Source organism: Geotrypetes seraphini, chromosome 2 (assembly GCF_902459505.1).
Source record: "Geotrypetes seraphini chromosome 2, aGeoSer1.1, whole genome shotgun sequence".
Lineage (NCBI taxonomy): Eukaryota > Metazoa > Chordata > Amphibia > Gymnophiona > Dermophiidae > Geotrypetes > Geotrypetes seraphini.
In genome coordinates this window covers 431,397,052-431,418,397 of record NC_047085.1, presented here as the reverse complement: position 1 = coordinate 431,418,397, position 21,346 = coordinate 431,397,052, and the positions used below count along the sequence as shown (strand labels likewise).

At 46.6% G+C, this 21,346-nt stretch overlaps 1 protein-coding gene across 1 annotated transcript in view; it reads right to left on the bottom strand.

Annotated features, from left to right (window-relative positions):
- Positions 1-20,785, bottom strand: part of VIM (vimentin) — a 35,632-nt gene extending 14,847 nt beyond the window's left edge. Inside the window, exons 1-5 of the mRNA XM_033931281.1 lie at positions 20,129-20,785; positions 19,090-19,150; positions 7,458-7,553; positions 2,144-2,305; positions 1,680-1,805 (exon numbers count right to left, since the gene is read on the bottom strand). Coding sequence (XP_033787172.1) covers positions 1,680-1,805; positions 2,144-2,305; positions 7,458-7,553; positions 19,090-19,150; positions 20,129-20,673 — 990 coding nt within the window. The 5' untranslated portion in view covers positions 20,674-20,785. The remainder of the gene's footprint in view (positions 1-1,679; positions 1,806-2,143; positions 2,306-7,457; positions 7,554-19,089; positions 19,151-20,128) is intronic.
- Between the last annotated feature and the right edge of the window lie 561 nt (positions 20,786-21,346).

Genomic DNA, 21,346 nt, shown 5'->3' with positions numbered 1-21,346 from the left:
CAGGGAATCTGCTTCTGAAGTCAGCACTACTGACATAAAAATTCCGTCCCACTTCCAACCTCAAATATGGCAAAATGGGTCAGAATCACACATTAGCTTTCTTGCTAATTGTAGCTCTACCACCATACCTACTGATATCTATCTTCCCTGAATATCTGTCCGCTCTGCTTTTGAATTAATTTAATGTTGTGGCAAAATGTAGTTTAAAAAGAATATGACAGATGGAAATCCAGATTGCGTAGCTATGAAGAACACATGTCTGTCTAATGTTCTTTTCTCCTTGTTTTTAGTCATTTTGAGGGGAAAATATTTTTCAGAATTCTGTGCAAAAAATTCTGCATAATTGGTAACTTTCTTGAATTCCCTCATTATATGGGCCGGCAACCACTTTTTTTCTGGCCTCTCCCCAATGCCACACATTTTCACTATCCACCTATCTTTGGCACATTTCACCCCATCTGCCTTGCTCCAGCCCTTCCCTTCCCATGGTACATGCCACCCCGCACATCTTGCTTCAAACCCACCCCCATGGCCTATAGAACTTCATGCACTTTGCTTCAGGTTTTTCCCTCCCCACAGTTGCGTCAGAGGAGAAGCTTCCGCCCACACACACAGGCAGGCAGACTTCGCCGGCTTCAGTAAGTTTCTTTTCTAAAGCACCGTGAAGGTAAGGGGGAGGGAGTGAGGGAGATAGATTTGGCTGTAGGCAGGTAGGGAGGGGGGCTACGCGCAATTGGTGAACGCACGCCTTCCCTCCCTTAACTTGCGCACACATCTGCCTAAGAGCTATTCTATAATGCTGCACACCCAAAATGGGATGCCTCTTTATAACCTCTCCCTTTGCCATAAAGAGGCATAGGCAGTTCAGGGGTATTTCAAAAATTACAGCTCAGTGTAATAAAATCCCTACGTTTTGTGCCCAACTTGCCTGACAAGATTTATACTAGGTTTCAGCAGGCATAAGTCCTCATGACTAAAGTTGGGCGTGGGAATAGTATACGAGATGGACCTTTCCGGTGCCTAATTTTAGGCACTATTTACTCGAGAAGGCCCTATGGGGAAAGAGGGCCTACTCTTAACTGCTGTTCCCTCTAATATGAGCGGGAGTCCTCTGCCTACACTCCTGCCAGTGGGGGGCTACCGTTTCACTATCACATGTTCAATAGTGAGGGATGGGTAAGTTTTGCAAAGACTCGAGGGAACCTGCCTGCTCATAGCGAATGAAAACACACTACCTTCTACTGATAGCAATGGTGGTGAGAGGCAAGTCCTGTAGTCAGTCAGCCAGTGCTGGTGCCTTTCCTCTTCTCCTTCTCCAGCACCCCCCCTCTCCCCACCAGTAGTAATAGGAGGTTCAGGGCCGTGGCTGAAGGGCATCCATGCATGCGCAGACATGGAAGTGGTGACATCACATGTGTGTGAAGTCACTCGCATCAACGTCCACGTATTTCCGGATGCCCTCCAGCCATGTTCCCGAGTTTAGTGTGTCACGGCTTCAAAAGTAGCAACTGACAAAATAGTAGGAGTCTAGACAGGGGCACAGCCTTTGAAATGTTGCTGAGGTAAATATATCCAAGGGCATTTTCCCCCTATTAATTTATGTTACGGTATTACTGTTATCTCCCTGTATCTCATGTTATTTCGATTTTTAAGTTTCTGTTTTAGATGCCGGTACTCACGGTTCCTTTCAGGGCATCCACCTCACAGGTAAGGGACTGGATTTGCCTGCGGTACTCATTGGTTTCCTGTTTGGCATTACGCAGGGCTTCGTTGTTGCGGTTAGCAGCTTCAGAAAGATCTGAAAACTGATGGAAAACCAGAATCACTATTTGTGTCGACAAACCACAAAAAAATCACTAAACACGTATCAGGTTCACATTAGCAAACTTGGCCATCTGTGAAATGCTTGAACATGAGAACTAGCCAAAAGGAGAGACACAGGCAACACAGATGAATAGATGAAGTGCTGTATGTAGGAGTTAAGCTAAGGCTTTAGATATAAACCATCGGTCAGCAGTTTATTGCTGTTGTATCAGCTTGTCTAGTCTAGTCTAGTCTAGTCTTCGATTTATATACCGGGTCATATCCCAACGAAGCTCAACTGCTGCTTAACTCGGTTAACAAGCTTGTTGTGCCTTTTTACCTTGGACTTGTACCATTCTTCTGTCTCTTGCAGGTTCTTATTAGCAACATTTTCATACTGTTGGCGAACATCCCGCAGAGCAGCAGTAAGGTCTGGCTTAGCCACATCCATATCGATCTGGATATGATGATCCTGGAGCTGCGCCTGCAGTTCACGAATTTCCTGGAAGACAAACAGGATTGAATTCAGGGAAGCAGCAGCCTAGCACCAAGAGCTTCAGACTTTAAGATCCTCACCACTATTGCTTGGTTTGCCTCAAGCAAATCATTCTGTCCCCTTAGGCCTCTGAGACCTGACCTCTCTCCTCCAGTCAACACACCAAAAATCCCTCTGAAAGTGTGAGTTACTAGCACAGTTAGCAAAGTTACTTACCGAACAGGTGTTATCCAGGGACAGCAGGAAGATATTCTCTACATGTGGGTGATGTCACCGACGGAGCCCTCTAGCGGACATTTTCGCAAGCAAACTTGCTTGAAGACCTTCAAGGCTGCGATTGGCCCGCATATGGGCGCGTGTCCCTCCCGCCCAATCTAGGGCATGCGTCTCCTAAGTGTAGCCTCAGTTCAGATAGCTAGCAAAGAAGCCAACCACGGGGAGGTGGGTGGGTTGCGAGAATATCTGCCTGCTGTCCCTGGATAACCCGTTACGGTAAGTAACTGTGCTTTATTCCAGGACAAGCAGGCATCATATTCTCTACATGTGGGTGACCTCCAAGCTAAGCAAAATGGGATGGAGGGAGAGTTGGCAATTTACGAGCACAGATTTTGCAAAACTGATTGGCCAAAATGGCCATCACGCCTGGAGAAAGCATCCAGACAGTAGTGTGAGGTGAAAGTGTGAACCGAGGACCAAGTGGCAGCCTTACAGATTTCCTCAATGGGAGTTGAGTAGAGGAAAGCAACAGACGCCGCCATCGCTTGTATCTTGTGGCCAGTGACTCGACCCAGTAGGGAGAGGCCAGCCTGAGCGTAACAGAAAGAGATACAAGCGACCAACCAGTTAGAAATGGTCTGCTTAGAAACAGAGCGCCCCAAGTGATTAGGATCGAAAGAGAGGAACAGCTGTGGAGCAGAACGATGAGGAGCGGTGCGCTGCAAGTAGAAAGCCAGCGCACGCTTACAATCAAGAGAATGCAGAGCCGCTTCTCCAGGGTGAGAATGGGGCTTTGGAAAATAACACAGGAAGAACAATGGATTGGTTGATGTGAAACTCAGAAACAACCTTAGGCAAGAACTTAGGACGAGTACAGAGAACCACCTTATCATGATGGAAGACAGTGAAGGGTGGGTCTGCTACCAAGGCTTGAAGCTCACTGACCCGACGGGCAGAAGTGAGAGCAATAAGAAACACAACCTTCCAAGTAAGATACTTCAGGTGAGCACGCGCAAGTGGCTCGAACGGGGGTTTCATCAAACGAGCAAGGACCACGTTAAGATCCCAAACCACAGGCGGAGGTTAAGGGGCGGGTGAATGTGGAAAAGGCCTTTCATGAAGCGGGAAACCACAGGATGAACAGAGATAGGCTTCCCGTCAATCGGCTGATGAAAAGCTGTAATGGCACTAAGGTGGACTCGAACCGAAGAGATCTTGAGACCAGCGCCAGACAAGTGAAACAGATTACCAAGGACAGCAGACAGGGAGGCAGAGATCGGCTCCAGCTGTCGAGTAGCACACCAGGAAGAAAAGCAGGTCCACTTTTGAAGGTAACATTGACGAGTGGACTCCTTCCGAGACGCCTCCAGGACGTCCAGCACAGGCTGTGAGAACTGGAACGAGGGCATCAAGTCTCGAGGAACCAAACCGTCAAGTGCAGAGACTGTAGGTTGGGATGAAGCAGTGAACCCTGACTCTGCGTAAGCAGAGAAGGAAAAACAGGAAGAAGAGGAGGCTCCCTGGAACTGAGTTGCAACAGAATGGAGAACCACGGCTGTCAGGGCCACCGAGGAGCTATCAGACTCATGGTGGCATGCGAGGACTTGAGCTTGACGAGAGTCTTCAGAATCAGAGGGAATGGAGAGAACGCATACAGAAAAAGCGGAGGTACCACTATGAGACACTTCGTGAAAACCCTCGGAGAAGCAGCCAGGCCGAAGGGAAGAACACGATACTGAAGATGGAGATCCCCCACCCGGAATTTCAGAAACCAGCAAGAGGCCGGGTGTATAGGAATGTGCGTGTACGCCTCTTTGAGGTCTAGCGAGCACAGCCAGTCCCCTCCGTCCAAGAGGGGGGTATAACGTAGGAAGGGTGAGCATTCTGAACCGTTCCCTGACCAGAAACTTGTTCAGAGCATGGAGGTCCAGGATCGGATGCAGATCCCCCCGTCTTCTTGGGAACCAGAAAGTACCGGGAGTAGAATCCCGTATTCCACTGGTCCGGAGGAACCTCCTCGACCGCCCGGAGGCGAAGAAGGGCCCAAGCTTCTTGTAGAAGGAGGGGCAGCTGAGACCAGCCCGAAGGAAACTCTCTTGGAGGAAGGTCCGGGGGTACCTGACTGAAGTGAAGGGAGTACCCCTCCCGGATGATGGAAAGCACCCAACTGTCGGTTGTAAGGCTTTCCCACTGGGTGTAGAAATGATGGAGATGCCCCCTGATTGGGAGGGGAGAAGTCTCCAGAAGGCAGGGAGCCCGAAGGCTCATACCGGAATTGTCAAAAAGACGGCCCAGGCTTCACCGGAGCCGGCAGCTGGACCTTAGCTTGTTGCTGCTGCTGTTGCGGCCGCTTCGAAGGAGGCCGGGAGAAAGCAAGAGTAGTTTTCTGCGGATACCTCCGGAAAGGGATTTTGCACTGCCGAGCCGGAGGGGTCTTCGGCTTAAGTCTCACCAGGGAGGCAAAGGAGCGTTCATGTTCTGAGAGACACTTGGTGGCCGCCTCTATGGAATCATCAAATAGCTCATTGCCCACGCAAGGGAGATTGGCTAGACGATCCTGGAGATTGGGATCCATATCAACAATTCTGAGCCAAGCGAGGCGACGCATGGCGATCGCAAAAGCCGTGACTCTCAAGGACAACTCGAAGGCGTCATAGGCCGCCTGAAACATATAGAGCCATAGCTGGGAGAGTCTCCTCGAGGAGACGAAACTCCCGACGATGAGAATCCGGTATGTCCGCCCGGAACGAGTGGAGGGCTTCCACACAGAATTGGAGATAGGACGTGAAGATAAAGTTATAGTTGAAGACACGGTTCACCATCATTGAGTTTTGATAAAGAGGGCGACCAAACTTGTCCATCGTATGGCCCTCCCGGCCCGGCGGGACGGCAGCATACACCTTCGAGGGCTTGGATTTCTTCAAAGAAGACTCAACCACCAAGGATTGGTGAGAAAGCTGAGAACTTTTGAACCCCTTAATTGGGATTGTCCGGTAACGGGATTCCAACTTGGAGGGAATAGCCGGGACCGCCTAAGGGGTCTCCAGGAGAAAAGTTTGCCTGAGAACCTGGTGCAGAGGCAAGCGTAGCGCTTCACGGGGCGGATGAGTAACCCCCATCTCTGCTAGGAATTCTTGGTTATAACGGGACTCCGACTGGAGGTCCAGGTTCAAGGCCTTGCCCATGTCAGCAATGAAACGAGTGAAGGAAGAGTTTCAAGAAGACTCATCCTCAGGAGGAGATCCCGAACAGGATCTTGGGGCAGCAGAGAAGGAGGGAGAAATCTCCCTCGAGTAGCACGTCGGAGCCTCGGGAGGGCCATATGAAGGACAAGTTTGATCGCCCTCTTTATCAAAACTCAATGATGATGATGATGACGTGAATGGGAAATCGAGGAGGCTCGACTAAAGCATAAGATGGGTCGGAGAGGACCCCAGAGTCCGAGGGACCCTCGCGCGGAGCTCCGGAGAAGACAGGGCAAAGGAAAATTCATCCACCGGCTTCGCAGAAGACCCTCAGGAGGCGGACCGGTGTCCTGAGGGGGAATGCATGGTAGAGTCCAGTTCGAGGACAAGGGTGTGCCTGGAAGGTTTTGTGGTTGGAGACCTGCCTCGAAGGGGAGGGAAGGACCACAGCCTTTTAGGAGGAGCAAACCTCGACAAAGTAGCGGCGAAAAACGGGTTCCCGTCACGGGACCCTGGAAAGTCACAGGCCCCGAATCCGGGGACGAAGAATCACTTGAGGGAATCCTGCAAGTCTTGCGCGTACGGCCCCGAGACACAAGCGAAGTACGCTCAGGCTTGTCAGATGGGGGCCGGGTCGAGACCGAGGTCAGAGGTGTCGAGTCTGGGACCTGTTGGCTCACCATGAGGAAAGCTGCGAGGTAAGGATAGCCTTAAGCATGTCCTCGAACATGGGCACCGAGACCAAAGGAGGTTGGGTCTTGGGTGCAGCAGTGCGCTCCTTCGGGGGTGACCTCGAGGAAGAGTATTCCTTACGTGAGGAGGCATCCTTTGAATGATGTCACGAAGAGGCTGACAAAGCGGCACTAACGTGAGAATCCGAGGCAGGCTTCTTTGCCGGCATACCTGAGGAGGCAAGAGGAGACTTACCCGAGGCCGGGGTAGCAGGAGGAGCCAAGGCCGGGGTCTTCGATGCCGAGGAGGAATTTGAGGCCGAGGTCCCCGATGCCGGGGCCGAGGCCAAGCTCGAGGCCTGTCCTGCAGGATCCATAGGGCCAAACAGTTGAAGAATCTTGGCCACTCTGCGACGAAGAGCCCGCGGTTGCAAAGTCGCACAACGCAGACACGACACAGCTCGGTGCTCCGCATCCAGGCACTCCACACATCAACAATGGGGATCGGTGATGGAGATAATCCGGTTGTACTTAGTGCAGTTTTTGAACCCGGAACGAGGCCGGGACATAAGCAAAAGGACGGCCGCAGCCGTGCGAGAACAAGACCAGAGACCAGACCAGAGACCAGGTCGAAAGACACGAAAGCAAAATAAGAAAAAAACAAAGACGCGAGCACAACGACTCAAACGAAAATAATAAAGAAAGCCGCGATAGAAGAGGGACGAGATCGCACGTAGCAAGGGAGCAGTGCTTCTGGCTCCGCGGAAAACATTGAACTTAGGCCACGCTGAGGAGACACATGCCCTAGGTCGAGCGGGAGGGGCATGTGCGGGCCTATCGCAAGCTTGAAGGTCTTCAAGACAGTTTGCTTGCGAAAACGTCTGCTAGGGGGCTCCGTCGGTGACGTCACCCACATGTAGAGAATATGCTGCCTGCTTGTCCTGGGATAAACCATGTGACACTAGCGTGAGTGCAGGCAAATTACTCTGAAAATATGTACAGAAAATTATTGGAAGACTCCTGCAGTCAGGAATTTCCAGAAGCAAATAAACTCAGAACTATATTCCAAAGAATGCAATAACATACTTCTTCATGAAGTTTGTTCATAAAGATGATTTCTTCCTTCAGCGATTCCACTTGGCGCTCAAGATCCAGCCGTGACAGAGATGCATTGTCAACATCCTGAGCAAAGTAAAACAAATGATTAACAGAGCTGCTTGAACCATCTTCCACTTATTAATTGCAAGATTAACAACGTACTAATTAGAAACAAGGTAAAAGAAATAAGATTAAAGGAAATTTGTGAAGGCTTAAAATACCACTGATGTAACCTGTAGGGTTACTGGTTGTTTTGAAGATATGGGGCCCATGATTTGAATATTTCAGTCCTGTGGATTCACATTTGGGGAGAAGGAGAAGCTCCACCGACTGAGGGGTATGAGAAAATGATCTACTTACTGTATATACTCGAATATAAACCATGATTTTCTCGGTTTATATTCAGGCCAATGCTCACTCCCCTCCTCCCAGACTTATTGCAGGCCTCTGCTGGGCTCTGCACCTGTCCCCTCCTGCCTTGCCCATTACACCCCCTCTGCCGCTGGAATCCCTTGTGGTCCAGAGGTGTAGCAGGCAGGAGCACGCTTTGGCACTCCTGCTCAGCGCTAAGCAGCTTCCTGAATGGCTCCTGTGAACTTTTGCAAGAATTTGCAGGAGCAATTCAGGAAGCTGCTTAGTGCAGAGCAGCAGCACCAAAGCGCGCTCCTGCTCAGTACCACTCAGCAGCTGAAGCTGGAACTCGCGCAGTGACTGACTGGGTACAGCAGGGCAGGAGTGTGGAAAGCTCACTCCTGCCCACTACACCTCTGGACCACAAGGGATTCCAGTGGCAGAGGAGGTTCGATGGACAGGGCAGGTGAGGGAGGGGGGGACAGGGTGGAGAGCCTGGGAGGGAAGAAAGGGGGCTGTGTGTAATGCCTGGCAAGTAGGGTGCTGGGTGCAGATCCTGACAGAGGAGGGAGGGAAGGGGCACTGGGTGCAGATCCTGGCAGGTCAGGGCACTTGAATATTAAGCCACCCAACTTATATTCAACCATTTTTCTTCCTTTTGGGGGGGGGGGAATGGGGGTTTCGACTTATATTCGTATCGACTTATATTCGAGTATATACAGAAGTCTGAATGTCCATTTCTCTCCACCCTATCAACTTATTCTTTATCAATATTTTTAAATGGTTTATGTCACATGAATGGTATAATCCCCTTCCCCCTCCAAAAACTACGCCCACCTACATATTTCTTTTAACATCACAAAGGTTTAATAAAGTATTCAATTCCAAACTCCAACCCACCTTCTAAGCACCAATATCTGTCTTATCATCCCCTCTGTAATTCCCCCACCTGAGCACAATGTATTGATGCACCCTCTTGTCCAGTTTGTCTGTCTTGACTAAGTTGCAAGCTCTTTTGAGCAGGGACTGTTTCTTCTGTGTTTTGATGTGCAGTGCTGTTTATGTCTAGTAGCACTATAGAAATGATAAGTAGTAGTAGTAGTAATAAAAAAGTTATTACTATGAAAAAGAAACATGTACTGCCTCAATTGCTCAGTGGTAGTGCTAGAAAATAGTTTTGAATAAATACACTTGCAGGAAGTTCTTTTTCACACAGAGGGTGGTGGATGCATGGAACGTGCTACCAGAGGATGTGATAAACAGGAGCACGCTACAGGGGTTCAAAGAAGCTTTGGATAGGTACTTGGAAGACAAAGGGATTGAGGGGTACAGATAAGAGTAAAGGTAGATTATAGGGATGGGATTAAAGGTAAGTTACAAAATTAATCAGGGACCACTGTTCAGGCACTAGGCCTGATGGGCTGCCACGGGAGCGGACCGCTGAGCAAGATGGACCTCTGGTCTGACTCAGCGGGGGCAACTTCTTATGTTCTTATGTTCTTGCATGTGGAGCATCCCTGGTTCAGTCTCTTGAGTTGGGTCAGTAAGGAAAAAGGGTTGCTGTGAAGGAAGATTTTACAGCCAATGGGAGCACTGGGTAGTGGCCATTGCTTAAAGGGGGCAACTAGTGGCAGATTCTGAATGGAACCCTGATGTACAACTCCTAGGCCAGGGTTATAGCCATAAATATTTGTTTATTTGGATTTATTAACCATTTCTATGAAGAGATTCACCCAAGGCATTGAAAACCCACTCCCCACTGAGACTATCCACCTGAAAAGTACATAAATCATATTCTACTCCTTAGCAAAGCAAGTCCGTTGTTTAATGATCTAGCAGGTCAAATTTATATTGCACCACACTTTACGCCACGGGAGTTAGTTGGAGCTAGCCCATTTCCAGTGACTGGCATTGAATATCCGGTTTATTTCTGGCCACTATAAACTTAGCTGGCTAAGTCGATCTTCAGTTCGTAGTGGCTAAGTTTATAGTGACCAAAGAAAGACCAGCTATTTACGTAGTCCAATTTGTCCATTAAACTTCACCAGCTAGTTCTTTAAATTTCACGGATAGTCAGCTAAGTTGTGTGACATAGCCACTAAACAGTAGCAGATAGTATGCTATCTCATGTTGAATATTAGCACCGAGTCAGCTAAGTGCTATTTAACTGACCAGCACCTGTTCTTGTTTGTTTAATGTACAGAGCAGCGTCTGGTAGCGCTTTAGAAATTATAAGTAGTAATTAAATAGCATTAAAAAAATAACATAGCATAAAACTCACTTCTATACCACACTTACCATTAAATTCTATGCAGTTCACAAAAGATAAAGAATACAAGTGAATTTCAACAACAATGTATATCTAATTCTCAAAAGATTCAATAAAAAGATGTATTTTGAAGGCACGATGAAACTGTCGGTAAGAGTAGAAAGACGTTAATAAGGGATTAAAATCATTCTCCCATAAAGCCGCATGAAAAGATAGCATATGCTGTTGGAATTTTTTGAATTTACAACCAGTTCCCAAGTCCCCAAATACAGATCCCTCTATTCCCTCAAACTACAGGCCTATTGCTGGCATCCCCATTCTTACCAAGCTTCTCGAAACCCACATAAAGCAAGCAACTAACAAAGTACAACACAGGCACAATTCAGATTCAGACAACAGCACAGCACAGAGTTCCTCAGAACAGCACGGGCCTGCTAACCAAAATTAAACAACTTCTAAGTACAGGTCAGCAGGCCATATTCTTCCAATTTGACATATTTGCAGCCTTTGACTCCGTTGATTATCACCTACTCATAACAAAACTCTCTGAGATAGGGGTAACAGACACGGTTCTGCGCTGGTACACTGACTTCCTCATGAACAGAGAATACACCGTCAAAAAAGATGGAGTCTACTCCAACAACTGTAGGGCCTTCTATGGAGTCCCACCGCTCTCTCCTATCCTATTTAACCTGTTCATGAGCTCGCTCGGTGACATCCAACTTGAAGATGAGAGCATAATGTCATATGCGAATGACATCCTACTCATATCGGCGGCAGAAAACCAAGCTGATACTCTCAAGAAAATCAAGCCTGGGCAACCACTCAAAAACTGAAGCTAAATGCCACCAAAACCAAGGTCATTTATTTCCACAGTGCCCAACAAACAGCACCAACGAGCATCACACTCCAATCAGGCAGCACACTCGCTGTAGAAAAAAAACTTCCAAAATCCTAGGATGCAACGTAGACTCCACATTAACCATGGAACCCCAAATATCCCATCATGAACATACTTCCACCAACATCATTTTGCCCCGGTTGTCCATATCAGTGGTTCCCAACCCTGGAGCAGATTTGCTTGCTTGTCACTTCCATATATGCAAATCTCTCTCATGCATATTCATTAGGACTAGCCTGAAAACCCGATTGGCCTGCTGGTCCTCCAGGACAGGGTTGGGAACCACTGGTCCAGATGATGATACTATCCCAGTTGGATTACTGTAACTCTTCCTACTTGGGAATCAAGACCTCCCTCATCCACAAAATGAAGCTCATCCAAAATACTGCAATAAGACTCATCTTCAGCCTGAAAAAATATGACTCCATCTCAATCTACCTCAAACAACTCCACTGGCTCCCTATCTTATCCCATATAAAATTCAAAACATCCTGTATCATGCATCACATTATCTATGGCAACTCTACCGCTCCACTCAAACTCCTATCTGATGTATAGTCCACCTCAGGCAGAATTCTCAACAGGATTCAACTGAACCTCCCCTCAACAAAAATCTCAACTACAAAAGAATCTTCCAATCCATGTTCACCTTCCTTGGAGTCAAAATCTGGAACAATCTCAGAGACTGTAAGAACTGAAACCAATCATGCCCTTTCCAGAAGAAACTGAAAACCTCACTCTTTTGACAACTAACTATTCAAAGACCGTCATATGCACATGCCCTTCTACTTAATGATTTAGGATCGTCTACTCCTGTCCCCCCTCCTCCTCTACCCTCCCACGTTACCTTTACTTCCCTTTCCTTTCTGCAAGTCGCCTAGAGCATGATTAGGTGTGCGCGACACACAAATACTAGATTAGATTAGGAAAGAAAATGGCACGTGAGATTTCCTAGAATGTTTAGAATTGGTAATGATAAAAGATTCCATAAGGTGGAAATAATTTGTTTTATTAAGGACTAAAGGTAGTCGTCTGTTCAGAAAAATTTATCATTGATCTTATCCTTGCAAATAAAAAGCTGCAAGACTGTCGGCCAAAGACCACATGATGCGAAGTTGGAGCAGCACCGCCAGGGTGCATGCATTCCAGCAATCTGTTTGCACATGGGATGCAGGGCTCTTGTTGAATATATCCCTGGGTTCAAGGGACAGTGACAGTATACACTTTGCACATCTTCCTTCATATCCGCCGTTCATTGAATTTAGAAGACAGTCCCACTTGTGCCACAAGAAAAAAAAAATAAAAGATTAACTAGTAACGGGTGTGTGTTTTCTTTGCATAATGAAAAAGCATACAACTAGTATGCAGATTTGAGGAATTGTCTGCTACTTGCAGCTTTCTCCAGGTTTCAGGCAGTGTATAAATGTTAAAATAAATAAATAAATGTTAAAATGGCTTTTTTGTGTAGCTATGAAATACTCCTGCTTCACAAAAAGGATCTTTGTAAGACTCGAAATTATGTATTGCATAATCTTGGCTGGCATTTCCTCTTCCTTATCTAACTCAGCTGACCCAGAACAGAAAACTGAAGAGCAGCCAATCTTTCTAACTGGCGAGTGCTACAAAGTGCTGTTAGTGTGTGCAGTGTAGATCACCCACATCAATTAGTTTGCTAGAATTTTAATCAAAATTCTATCTTCATGAGGTAATTCGATTCAATAGCTTATTGCCTATTAGTTTAAAGAATAATAATGTGTTAAAATGTGCACAAACACATGGGAGAGGTGCAATTATGCTTTTTCAATAATATGTGTTATCTTGCAAATTAATTTTAGTTAAAGAACACAAAACTCATTTTCATGTCATTGGCACAGTAGACTATTAATGTGAACTACCTGGCACGTTAATGGTTGGTAATACATTGCAATGCATTAACCTTTATGAGAGCATTTAGGCTCTAGAAAACTGTGCCCATGATGGGTGGGATTTTGTAAATAGCACCCAAAGATAGGTGGTGAAATGATTACTCCTGGCGGAATTCTGCATGTGCAAGACAATGGTTCATTTGCATACAGTAGAGGCAGCGCATGTAAATATGAGAGCATCTGTAATCTCAATAGCAGGGGTATCATTATGGAATTATTTGACAGGACCAAGGAGATTACTTTCGGATATTCAGAAATTTAAGAATATACTGCAAAGAACTCTGTTCATGGAGGCTTTTAAATGAATGAGTAGTGATATTTATATGAGTATATTGGAATTGTGTTATGTTTTGTATGTGTTTTGCCATTTTATGATTTTGATTGTATTTTGTAAGAAGCTTAGATTTTAGTGGGTAAGACTTTATATATATATATATATATATATAAACAGGTTTTAAGTTAGCACAGGAGGAGGAAGTGGCCTGCTGGACAACGGTTCACTTCCTCCTCTACTGCTCATGTCTGCACAGAATTCTGAGGAGGTGAGTAATTCTGCACTCGCAGAATTCTGCCAGGAATAAACACTAAGCAAGTATTCAGAGCAGGGCACTCTGCATAGAACAACCTTTATAGAACACTAGCTTAATTTAGTTTCCAAGTTTATTATAAAATTTGATTAATCGCCTATTCCAAATTCTAAGCGATGTACAGAGTCGAGGGAAACAGACAAGACTAACAAAACTATTACTAAACATATTAAAATTCAATAAATACATACAAGGTCAGCCATAGGGAAAGTTTAGAGAAGAAATACAATTTAATTCAAAAAGGAACGATTAAGGTAAATAACACATTGGGAAAGGGGAGAGACACTCGTTATAATATTAAGACTGAATTAAAGGCTTAGGCAATTCATTTAATCCTTGAATGCATCTTTAAAAATAAAACCCTTAAGTTTGCTCTTAAATTTATCCAAAACCCTTTCTTCTCTTAAATAAATTAGAAGGGCATTCCAAGCTTGAGGAGCCATAACTGAGAAAATAGATTGACGCCGTGTATTAATAACTTTTAAAGAAGGGTGCATATTTCGCACCTAACTTTGAGCACAAGTATTAATGTCTGCCAATGGCTGATGGAAATGCTCTCGCCCAACTGATGTCAGTTAGGCGCACAAATGTAAGAATGCTATAACGTTATGACTAATTTCTGGGAATGCACCTGACCATCCCATGACCACACCCCTTTGGAGTTATGCAGAATGAAATTTAGGTATGCATGTTATAGAATAGTGTGTAGGGCAGATACGCCTAAAACTCCTAATTTCTGCCAATTAAGTGTTTATTAACGTCAGTAATTGATTGCTAGCATTTAAGTAGCTAGTTAATTTACATGAAGATCTGTGATCCATGACAAAAATTTACATACCCAACTATGGGTGGCCTGTACAGAATGCGGTGCAATGGGGATAACTTTATATGTAACCTGAATATGCAAAACAGTGTTTTACACACATAGGTTGGAGCTTAAGAAATTGCCCCCCAGAATTAAGCAGTTGATCAGCACAGTGCCTAGGTTTGAGCAATATACACATAAGCATTCCAGGGGATATGGGCACAGCTGTGATGCCCATGGTAAATATGCATGAGATAGATCTGCCTACAGTGGAGGCAGCACATGCAAATCTATCTCATGCATATTCATTTAGACATTCTGAAAACCTGACGGGCTAGGTGTGTCCAGAGGACTGGGCTGAGAGCCTCCGTTGTGGAAGGGGAGGGGTGAAGGCACAGTAAAGTCTACTTTATAAAGTGCACAGGTATAAAATCCCACATTAAGTTGTGTTACTGGCATACGACAAGCATTTATAACATAATGCATTTAGTAAATGGAGGCCTATATGCACTTCACTTCCTGCCTTATCTCCATCCTCAGCAATGCCTCCATGCAGTTCAGGTAAAAGTATACACTAGTGCTGCCCGATTCAGGAAAAAAAAATTTGATTTGATTCAGCCCATTGAATCGATTTTTCGATTCGATTTTCCTGCCCAATTGGGTGGTATTTTTCCAGACATCCTGGTGGGTTTATTTTATAGCCTCTTCACCCTCTTTGCCCTCTCCTACCCACACTGGTCCTGTGGTGTAAACAAAATAAACAAACAAAAAAATACTTTTCCTCTCTCTATTAAATCTTAGCTCACGTTTGCGGTCCAACACCAGCTCTGGAAGGATACACATTTCAAATCTGACATATTGTAATCACAAAACAGAAAATAAAATTATTTTTCCTACCTTTTGTTGTCTGGTCATTTTTCAAATCTTGTTGGTCCCATGTTGGTCTGGTTGTCTTCTGATCAGGCTCTCCTTCTTTCTTCGTGCTAACCATCTATCTTCCATCTCTGTCCTCCCCTTCTGTTTCCCTGACGTTGGAGAGAAGGTCCGGGATTGGCTGGCCCGGACCTTCTCTCCAACATCAGAATTGACGTCAGGAAGAGGCTTGTGGGTACGCGCCTGGCCCTTCCTTTCTTTGCAGCACTAGCAGGGCAGTAAGTAAATATAGTGGGTGAGCAGTGGCGGTGAGCGGACGGACGGGCGGGGAGCCAGCGGATGGACAGACGGGTGGGGTGAGTGCTAGACCAGGAGGAGGGAGGAGGAATCGGCAGCGGGTCGGCTTGGAGACAGGCAGACTTTGGCGTAGCTTCGAGGGATGGCAGGAATTAAATGCAGCTGGTGCAGGTCGGCTTGGGGGGGTAGGGAGGAAGGGGCAAGCTGGGGGAGGCCTTTCTGACCGACCCTTCCCCTCAAGCAGGAGCAACAGCGGACGGCCAGCAAGAGGCAACACTGCAGCTCCTGTTTTAGGAAGGCATGGGGGAAGGGTCAGCCATTGAATTGGGAGGCCAATTTTTTAAAAAATTGAATCAATTCGAATCGATTCACCTGATTCGAATCGGTGAATTGATTCAAATTGTGAATCGGGCAGCACTAATATACACCCTCTCGAACAGTGGTCTCAAACTCAAACCTTTTGCAGGGCCACATTTTGGTTTTGTAGGTACTTGGAGGGCCTCAAAAAAAAGTTAATGTCTTATTAAAGAAATGACAATTTTGCATGAGGTAAAACTTTATAGTTTATAAATCTTTCTTTTTGGCTATGTTTTAATAATAATATTGCAATTTATAGCTAAAGAGACATATGATCAAGAAAATGTTTTATTTTACTGTTGTGATTATGATAAACATTCCGAGGGCCTCAAAATAGTACCTGGCGGGCAGCATATGCTCTATAACAACCCTTGTGCTTTAGCTGTGGTGTTGCCTAAAAAATTGGTGCCAGTGGAGTAGCAAGGGTGAGAGGAGCCCAGGGCAGTGGAGCCCCTCCCTGCCCCAACCCACCCCATCCGCTCCTTCCCCGCCCCCGCCTGCTGTGCGCAAGTGCACCCCTTCCCAAGTTCTGTTCCATGCAGCGAGTGGTGGACACCGGGAATGCTCTCCCACAGGAAGTAATTGCAGAATCCACCGTTCTAGGATTTAAGGGTAAACTAGATGCACATCTCCCTTGAGAAGCATATAGTGATATGGGGACTAAAACTATGCCAGGGTAGACCTGGCGGGGCCTCTGCATGTGCGGATCACCGGACTTGATGGACCCAGGGTCTGATCCGGAGATGGCAATTCTTATGTTCCTCCCGTACCTCTTTAATGTTTGTGGTGCAAGCAGCAACCTCAACCTGCTGCTTTCTCCAGCATCATCTCTTCCCTTGATGTCACTTCCTAAGTGACGTCCGAACAAGCGTCGACGCTGGCGCAAGCAGCAGGTTGGGGTTGCTGCTCGCTCTGTGAATGTTAAAAAGGTACGGGGAAAGGTAAGTGATGCGCGCGCACATTATTGTGGGGGTGAAGGAGGACAGATGCTGACACCCCCACCATGAGGACGCTCAGGGTGCACCGCCCCCCACCTCCCTTACTACTCCACTGGATTGGAACCAATCAAAATGGCGCTTAGCATGGTTCTATAAAAGGCATATGCCATCTATAGAATTGTGCTTAGCGTTCATATATGCCACTAACATTTAGATGCACCTATTTAGGCCATGAAAAACTAGGCAACAAATACCCGTGCCTACGTTGTGCGTGGACTGGGCATATTCTGTATACCTTTCTGAGCTCCCCTGGGAGAGCAGTATAGAAAATTGAATAAATAAATTTCTATTAACAGTGCACTTAACTTTTAGGGATGCCCACGATCCACCCCTGCTCTTCCCCTGGCCACATCCTCCTTTGAGATTCATGCACTAGTACCGATGTGTGCCACTTTATAGAATGCACCTATAAAGATTTGCATCTTCTAATTAGTGCTAATTAGTGCCAATTAGGTATTAAATGCCAATTATCTGTATCCATTGGCTTGTTAAACAATTACTTTGCATGCGCAAATTGGCTGAGCGCACCAATTTGAGTGCAAAACTTATTTGTTTTTGATATATTATACACCACTTATAGCCTAAGCAGTTTACATTCAGGTACTCAAGTATTTCTCCCTATCTGTCCAGGTAGGCTCACAATCTAACGTACCTGGGGCAATAGAGTGTTAAGTAATTTGCCCAGGGTCGCTGGGATTGAACCTGCAACCTCAGAGCTCCATATATAGAAGTTGAGCCTTAGAGAGCAACTTTCAAAAAATTTAGGGCCTTTTTAACGAAGCCACGTTAGCGGCTTTATTGCACGCACCTCTTTAGCGCGCGCTAGCCGAAAAACCACCGCCTGCTCAAGAGGAAGCGGCTTGCGCGGCTGGCAAATTAGCGCATGCTATTACACGCGTTAAACCGCTAACGCTTCGTAAAAGGAGCCCTTCGTTTAAAATGGCGTACTGTTCCGATGCAAGGAGCTTATGCTAAACTGCGGTAGACCTTCTTACTGTGGGGGGCCAGCAAGGTAAATGCTCCGACATCCATAGAAATTGAATGAGCATTGGAGAATTCACCTCCCCGGCCCATGGTAAAAAGCTCTACCGCGGTTTAGTAAAAGAAGCCCTTAATTACTAAGCCTTTTCTCCTGTTGTGTCTCTGTGGGAAAAAGAAATTCTAAATCATCACGACCTCCTTCTCTAACCATACACCAGCCACCATAACCCACTGCTTCAAGGTCTACATTAATGTGGGGTACATAAGGGGAAGGCTGGGGAACTGGGTTTGATTCCCGCTACAGCTCCTCGATATCTAAAGTGCCTCCAACGGATATTTATTTTAATTTCTTAATATATTGCCTGCAAGCTTGAAAGCCACTGAAGTGTTTTTTTCTCTGTCCTTATATAAGTTTCCAAAACCAATTTTCTAAAAAGGAAAAGAAAAGAAACTTTTTAACCGACGTAACAAAATGCTGCTTTATTTTTTTAAAAATGCACATGCTTATTTCACATTTGAGCCACGAGTTCTGTTAACAAAATGGAGTCCGATAAGTAACTTGAATATTGAAAACCTTATTCAAAAGAAATCACGCTGACCTCACTCAGAAGGAATGCAGTGGGTTCCTGGTACCCCTCAGCACGCACACACACACACACACACAAAAACCAGCTATTATCCATAACAATTGCTCTTGCACCACTACCTACATTCCACTGGGAATCCCAGAGAAACCATTAGTGTCCTTCTGCTAGGGGAACAGATGGCTGTCTGCCTTTTGTACATCCCCCACCCTGGAACATGCAAGGATTAATCAAAGTAACAGTTGTCTCTGCTTTGAAAGGAGCCCTTCCTATTTCACGGTTCTGTTTCACTCCAGTATTGGCATCAAGAAAGACCAAGAACTTAAATGTGTTGTGACCTAACCAACCTGAAATTTCACATAAGAAAATTAGCTTAATTTGCTTCCTTACTGACACTAGCATAAAATCAAGACCGATACATGGTAGTAACCTTTTACATTTTAGACAGTATTCGTTTGGTTTTACTGCAATAGACCATACTCTTAACTTTGTAACCAATACTGTAAATTGAGAGAAAAAAAAGATATGAATCAAATATTTGGCACTGCCACTAGATGGCTTTGGTTAGTCTGATGTTAGAAACTTCTGTGAAGACAAAGTCAAAGAAAAGAGCATTTCTTTAAAGTTTATATTTAGCAAATTCCAGTACTAATGTATATATTATTATTCTTATTATTTTAGAAAATACAGACCTGTCTAAAAGACTGCAGGTTATTTTCAGCTTCTTCACGCTGAATCATTTCATCTTGCAATCTGCAAACAGATCATATAAAACTTTTATCAAAACGGAACTAACTAGTTCCCCTACCACGCCCTTCCATTCATCCAGCCGCCCATCAGTCGGATAATGCCCTTTAAGAACATAAGAAGTTGCCTCCACTGGGTCAGACCAGAGATCCATCGCGCCCATCGGTCCGCTCCCGCGGCAGCCCATCAGGTCTGCGACCTGTGAAGTGGTTTCTGACTATTTCTATAACCTACCTCTAGTTCTATCTAACCTACCACTAGTTCTATCTGTACCCCTCGATCCCCTTATCCTTTAGGAACCTATCCAAACCTTCCTTGAACCCCTGTAAAGTGCTCTGGCCTATCACATCCTCTGGAAGCGCGTTCCATGTCTTTATTGCCCACTCGTCCCATATCTATGGTGCGATGTTAAGATCCAAGACTGAGTTTATGCCCTCTGCTGCCACACCCGTCTGGCAGAAACGCAGATAGCATTAAAACAATCCTTGCACAGAGCCAGAAACACGAATGTAGACCCAAGTGAAAAGCAGCAAGAGGAATAATTGTTTTTATAAAGAATTCCTTATGCAGCCCTAGAAACTTTAAGAACTGATTATCAAGTGATTTAAATCTTTCAACTCATTCTGTTTCAGTAATAAACTAATTCGCAAAGGCTCATCAAATCCATATACAGTGTAGTTCTAATGAATAAAAGATACACATGGATTGTATAAGAAAAGTCAATACCCAGTCCTCCTCCCAACCCCTAATCTGCTGTGCAAACTTGCCACATTGCAACCCCATCTTTTATCTGCACTGAAATCCGCCCCGTGGACCGTGTCCCGACTTCCAAGAAAATCTAACAAAAGAAAGTGGAGAGCCAGAGACTACGGCGGCCGGAACTGCAAAGTGCGGCCATGCCCAGTTTCATCTCTTTGCAGCAACACCCCGCAGAGAGCAAAGCAAGAAAGAAGGAGAGCGAGAGCGAGCGAGCGAGGGGCTTACTTTTCCCTCAGCCTCTGGACGTCGTCCGCCAAGTTGTCCCTGTCCACCTCTATCCTAGCCTTCTCGTTGTGCAGCTGGTCCACCTGCCGGCGGAGCTCCCGCATCTCCTCCTCGTACAGGTCGCCGATCCTGGACGTGCCCTTGCCCTTCAGCTGCTCCAGCTCGGCCAGCAGGATCTTGTTCTGCTGCTCCAGGAAGCGCACCTTCTCGATGAAGTTGGCGAAGCGGTCGTTCAGCTCCTGCATCTCGGCCTTCTCGTTCGTCCGGTTCGCCTTGAACTCCAGGTTGATGGCGTCGGCCAGGGAGAAGTCCACCGAGTCGTGCATGCGGGCCGGGGGCAGGCTGCTCCGGAGGCGCACGGCCGACGAGCGGCTGGCGTAGACGGCCGGGCTCGAGGAGCTGGAGAAGACCACCCGGCTGCTGCTGGGGCGCGCGCTGCCCAGGGAGTAGCGGGTGGTGTTGGTGACATAGCTCCGGCTGGACGAGCTCGGCCGGCCGCCCCCGAAGATCCTTTGGTAGGACGAGGTCTTCGACTTGGTGCTCATGGCTTCTGTACAATCCTCGCACGAAAGGGGGGGAGAGAGAAAAAGGAGTTTCGTCTTCCGCAGCTCCGTCCGCGCACCGCGAGCTGACTCCGGGCAGGAGCGAGGGGCAGCGCCCAGGGTGGTATTTATAGCGGCTAACGGGATCCGCGGGCTGAGCGGCGCCCGCCGCCACCAATCGGCGCTCGGACCTGTCACCCCCCGGCGGCCAACGGGCGGCGAGCAGGGGCGGGCGCTGGGGGGACTTGGAGCTTGTTGCCGTGGCGCTACAATAGCCGAGCGGGAAGGGCGGGGACGCGGGGCGCGAGCGGGAGAGGCTGGTGGCGGGTTCTACGTCGAATAAAGGAAAACTCCAGCGAGGAGGGGTCGCTCAGCCTGTCCAAACTGCTCGAGAGCAACGCGTTGTTGCTAGGCAGGGAAAGGAAAGAGCAATCTCTTTTTCCCCCTCTGAAGAAGTGACTCTTTTGCTAGTGTGGTCCACGCTCAAAGCGACTTTAGACGCGATGATGCTGATCCGACAGATGTCCGGACCGAGCATCCCTAAGACTGAACAGGCTCTCTTTCGCTGTGCCTGGAGAGGGGTGATTTTGGAAATATCACACTTTTCCTCCCCATACTTAATGCATTGCGCAATATCTAACCCTCTCCTTAGCCCCAGTCTACTGACCATGTGGAA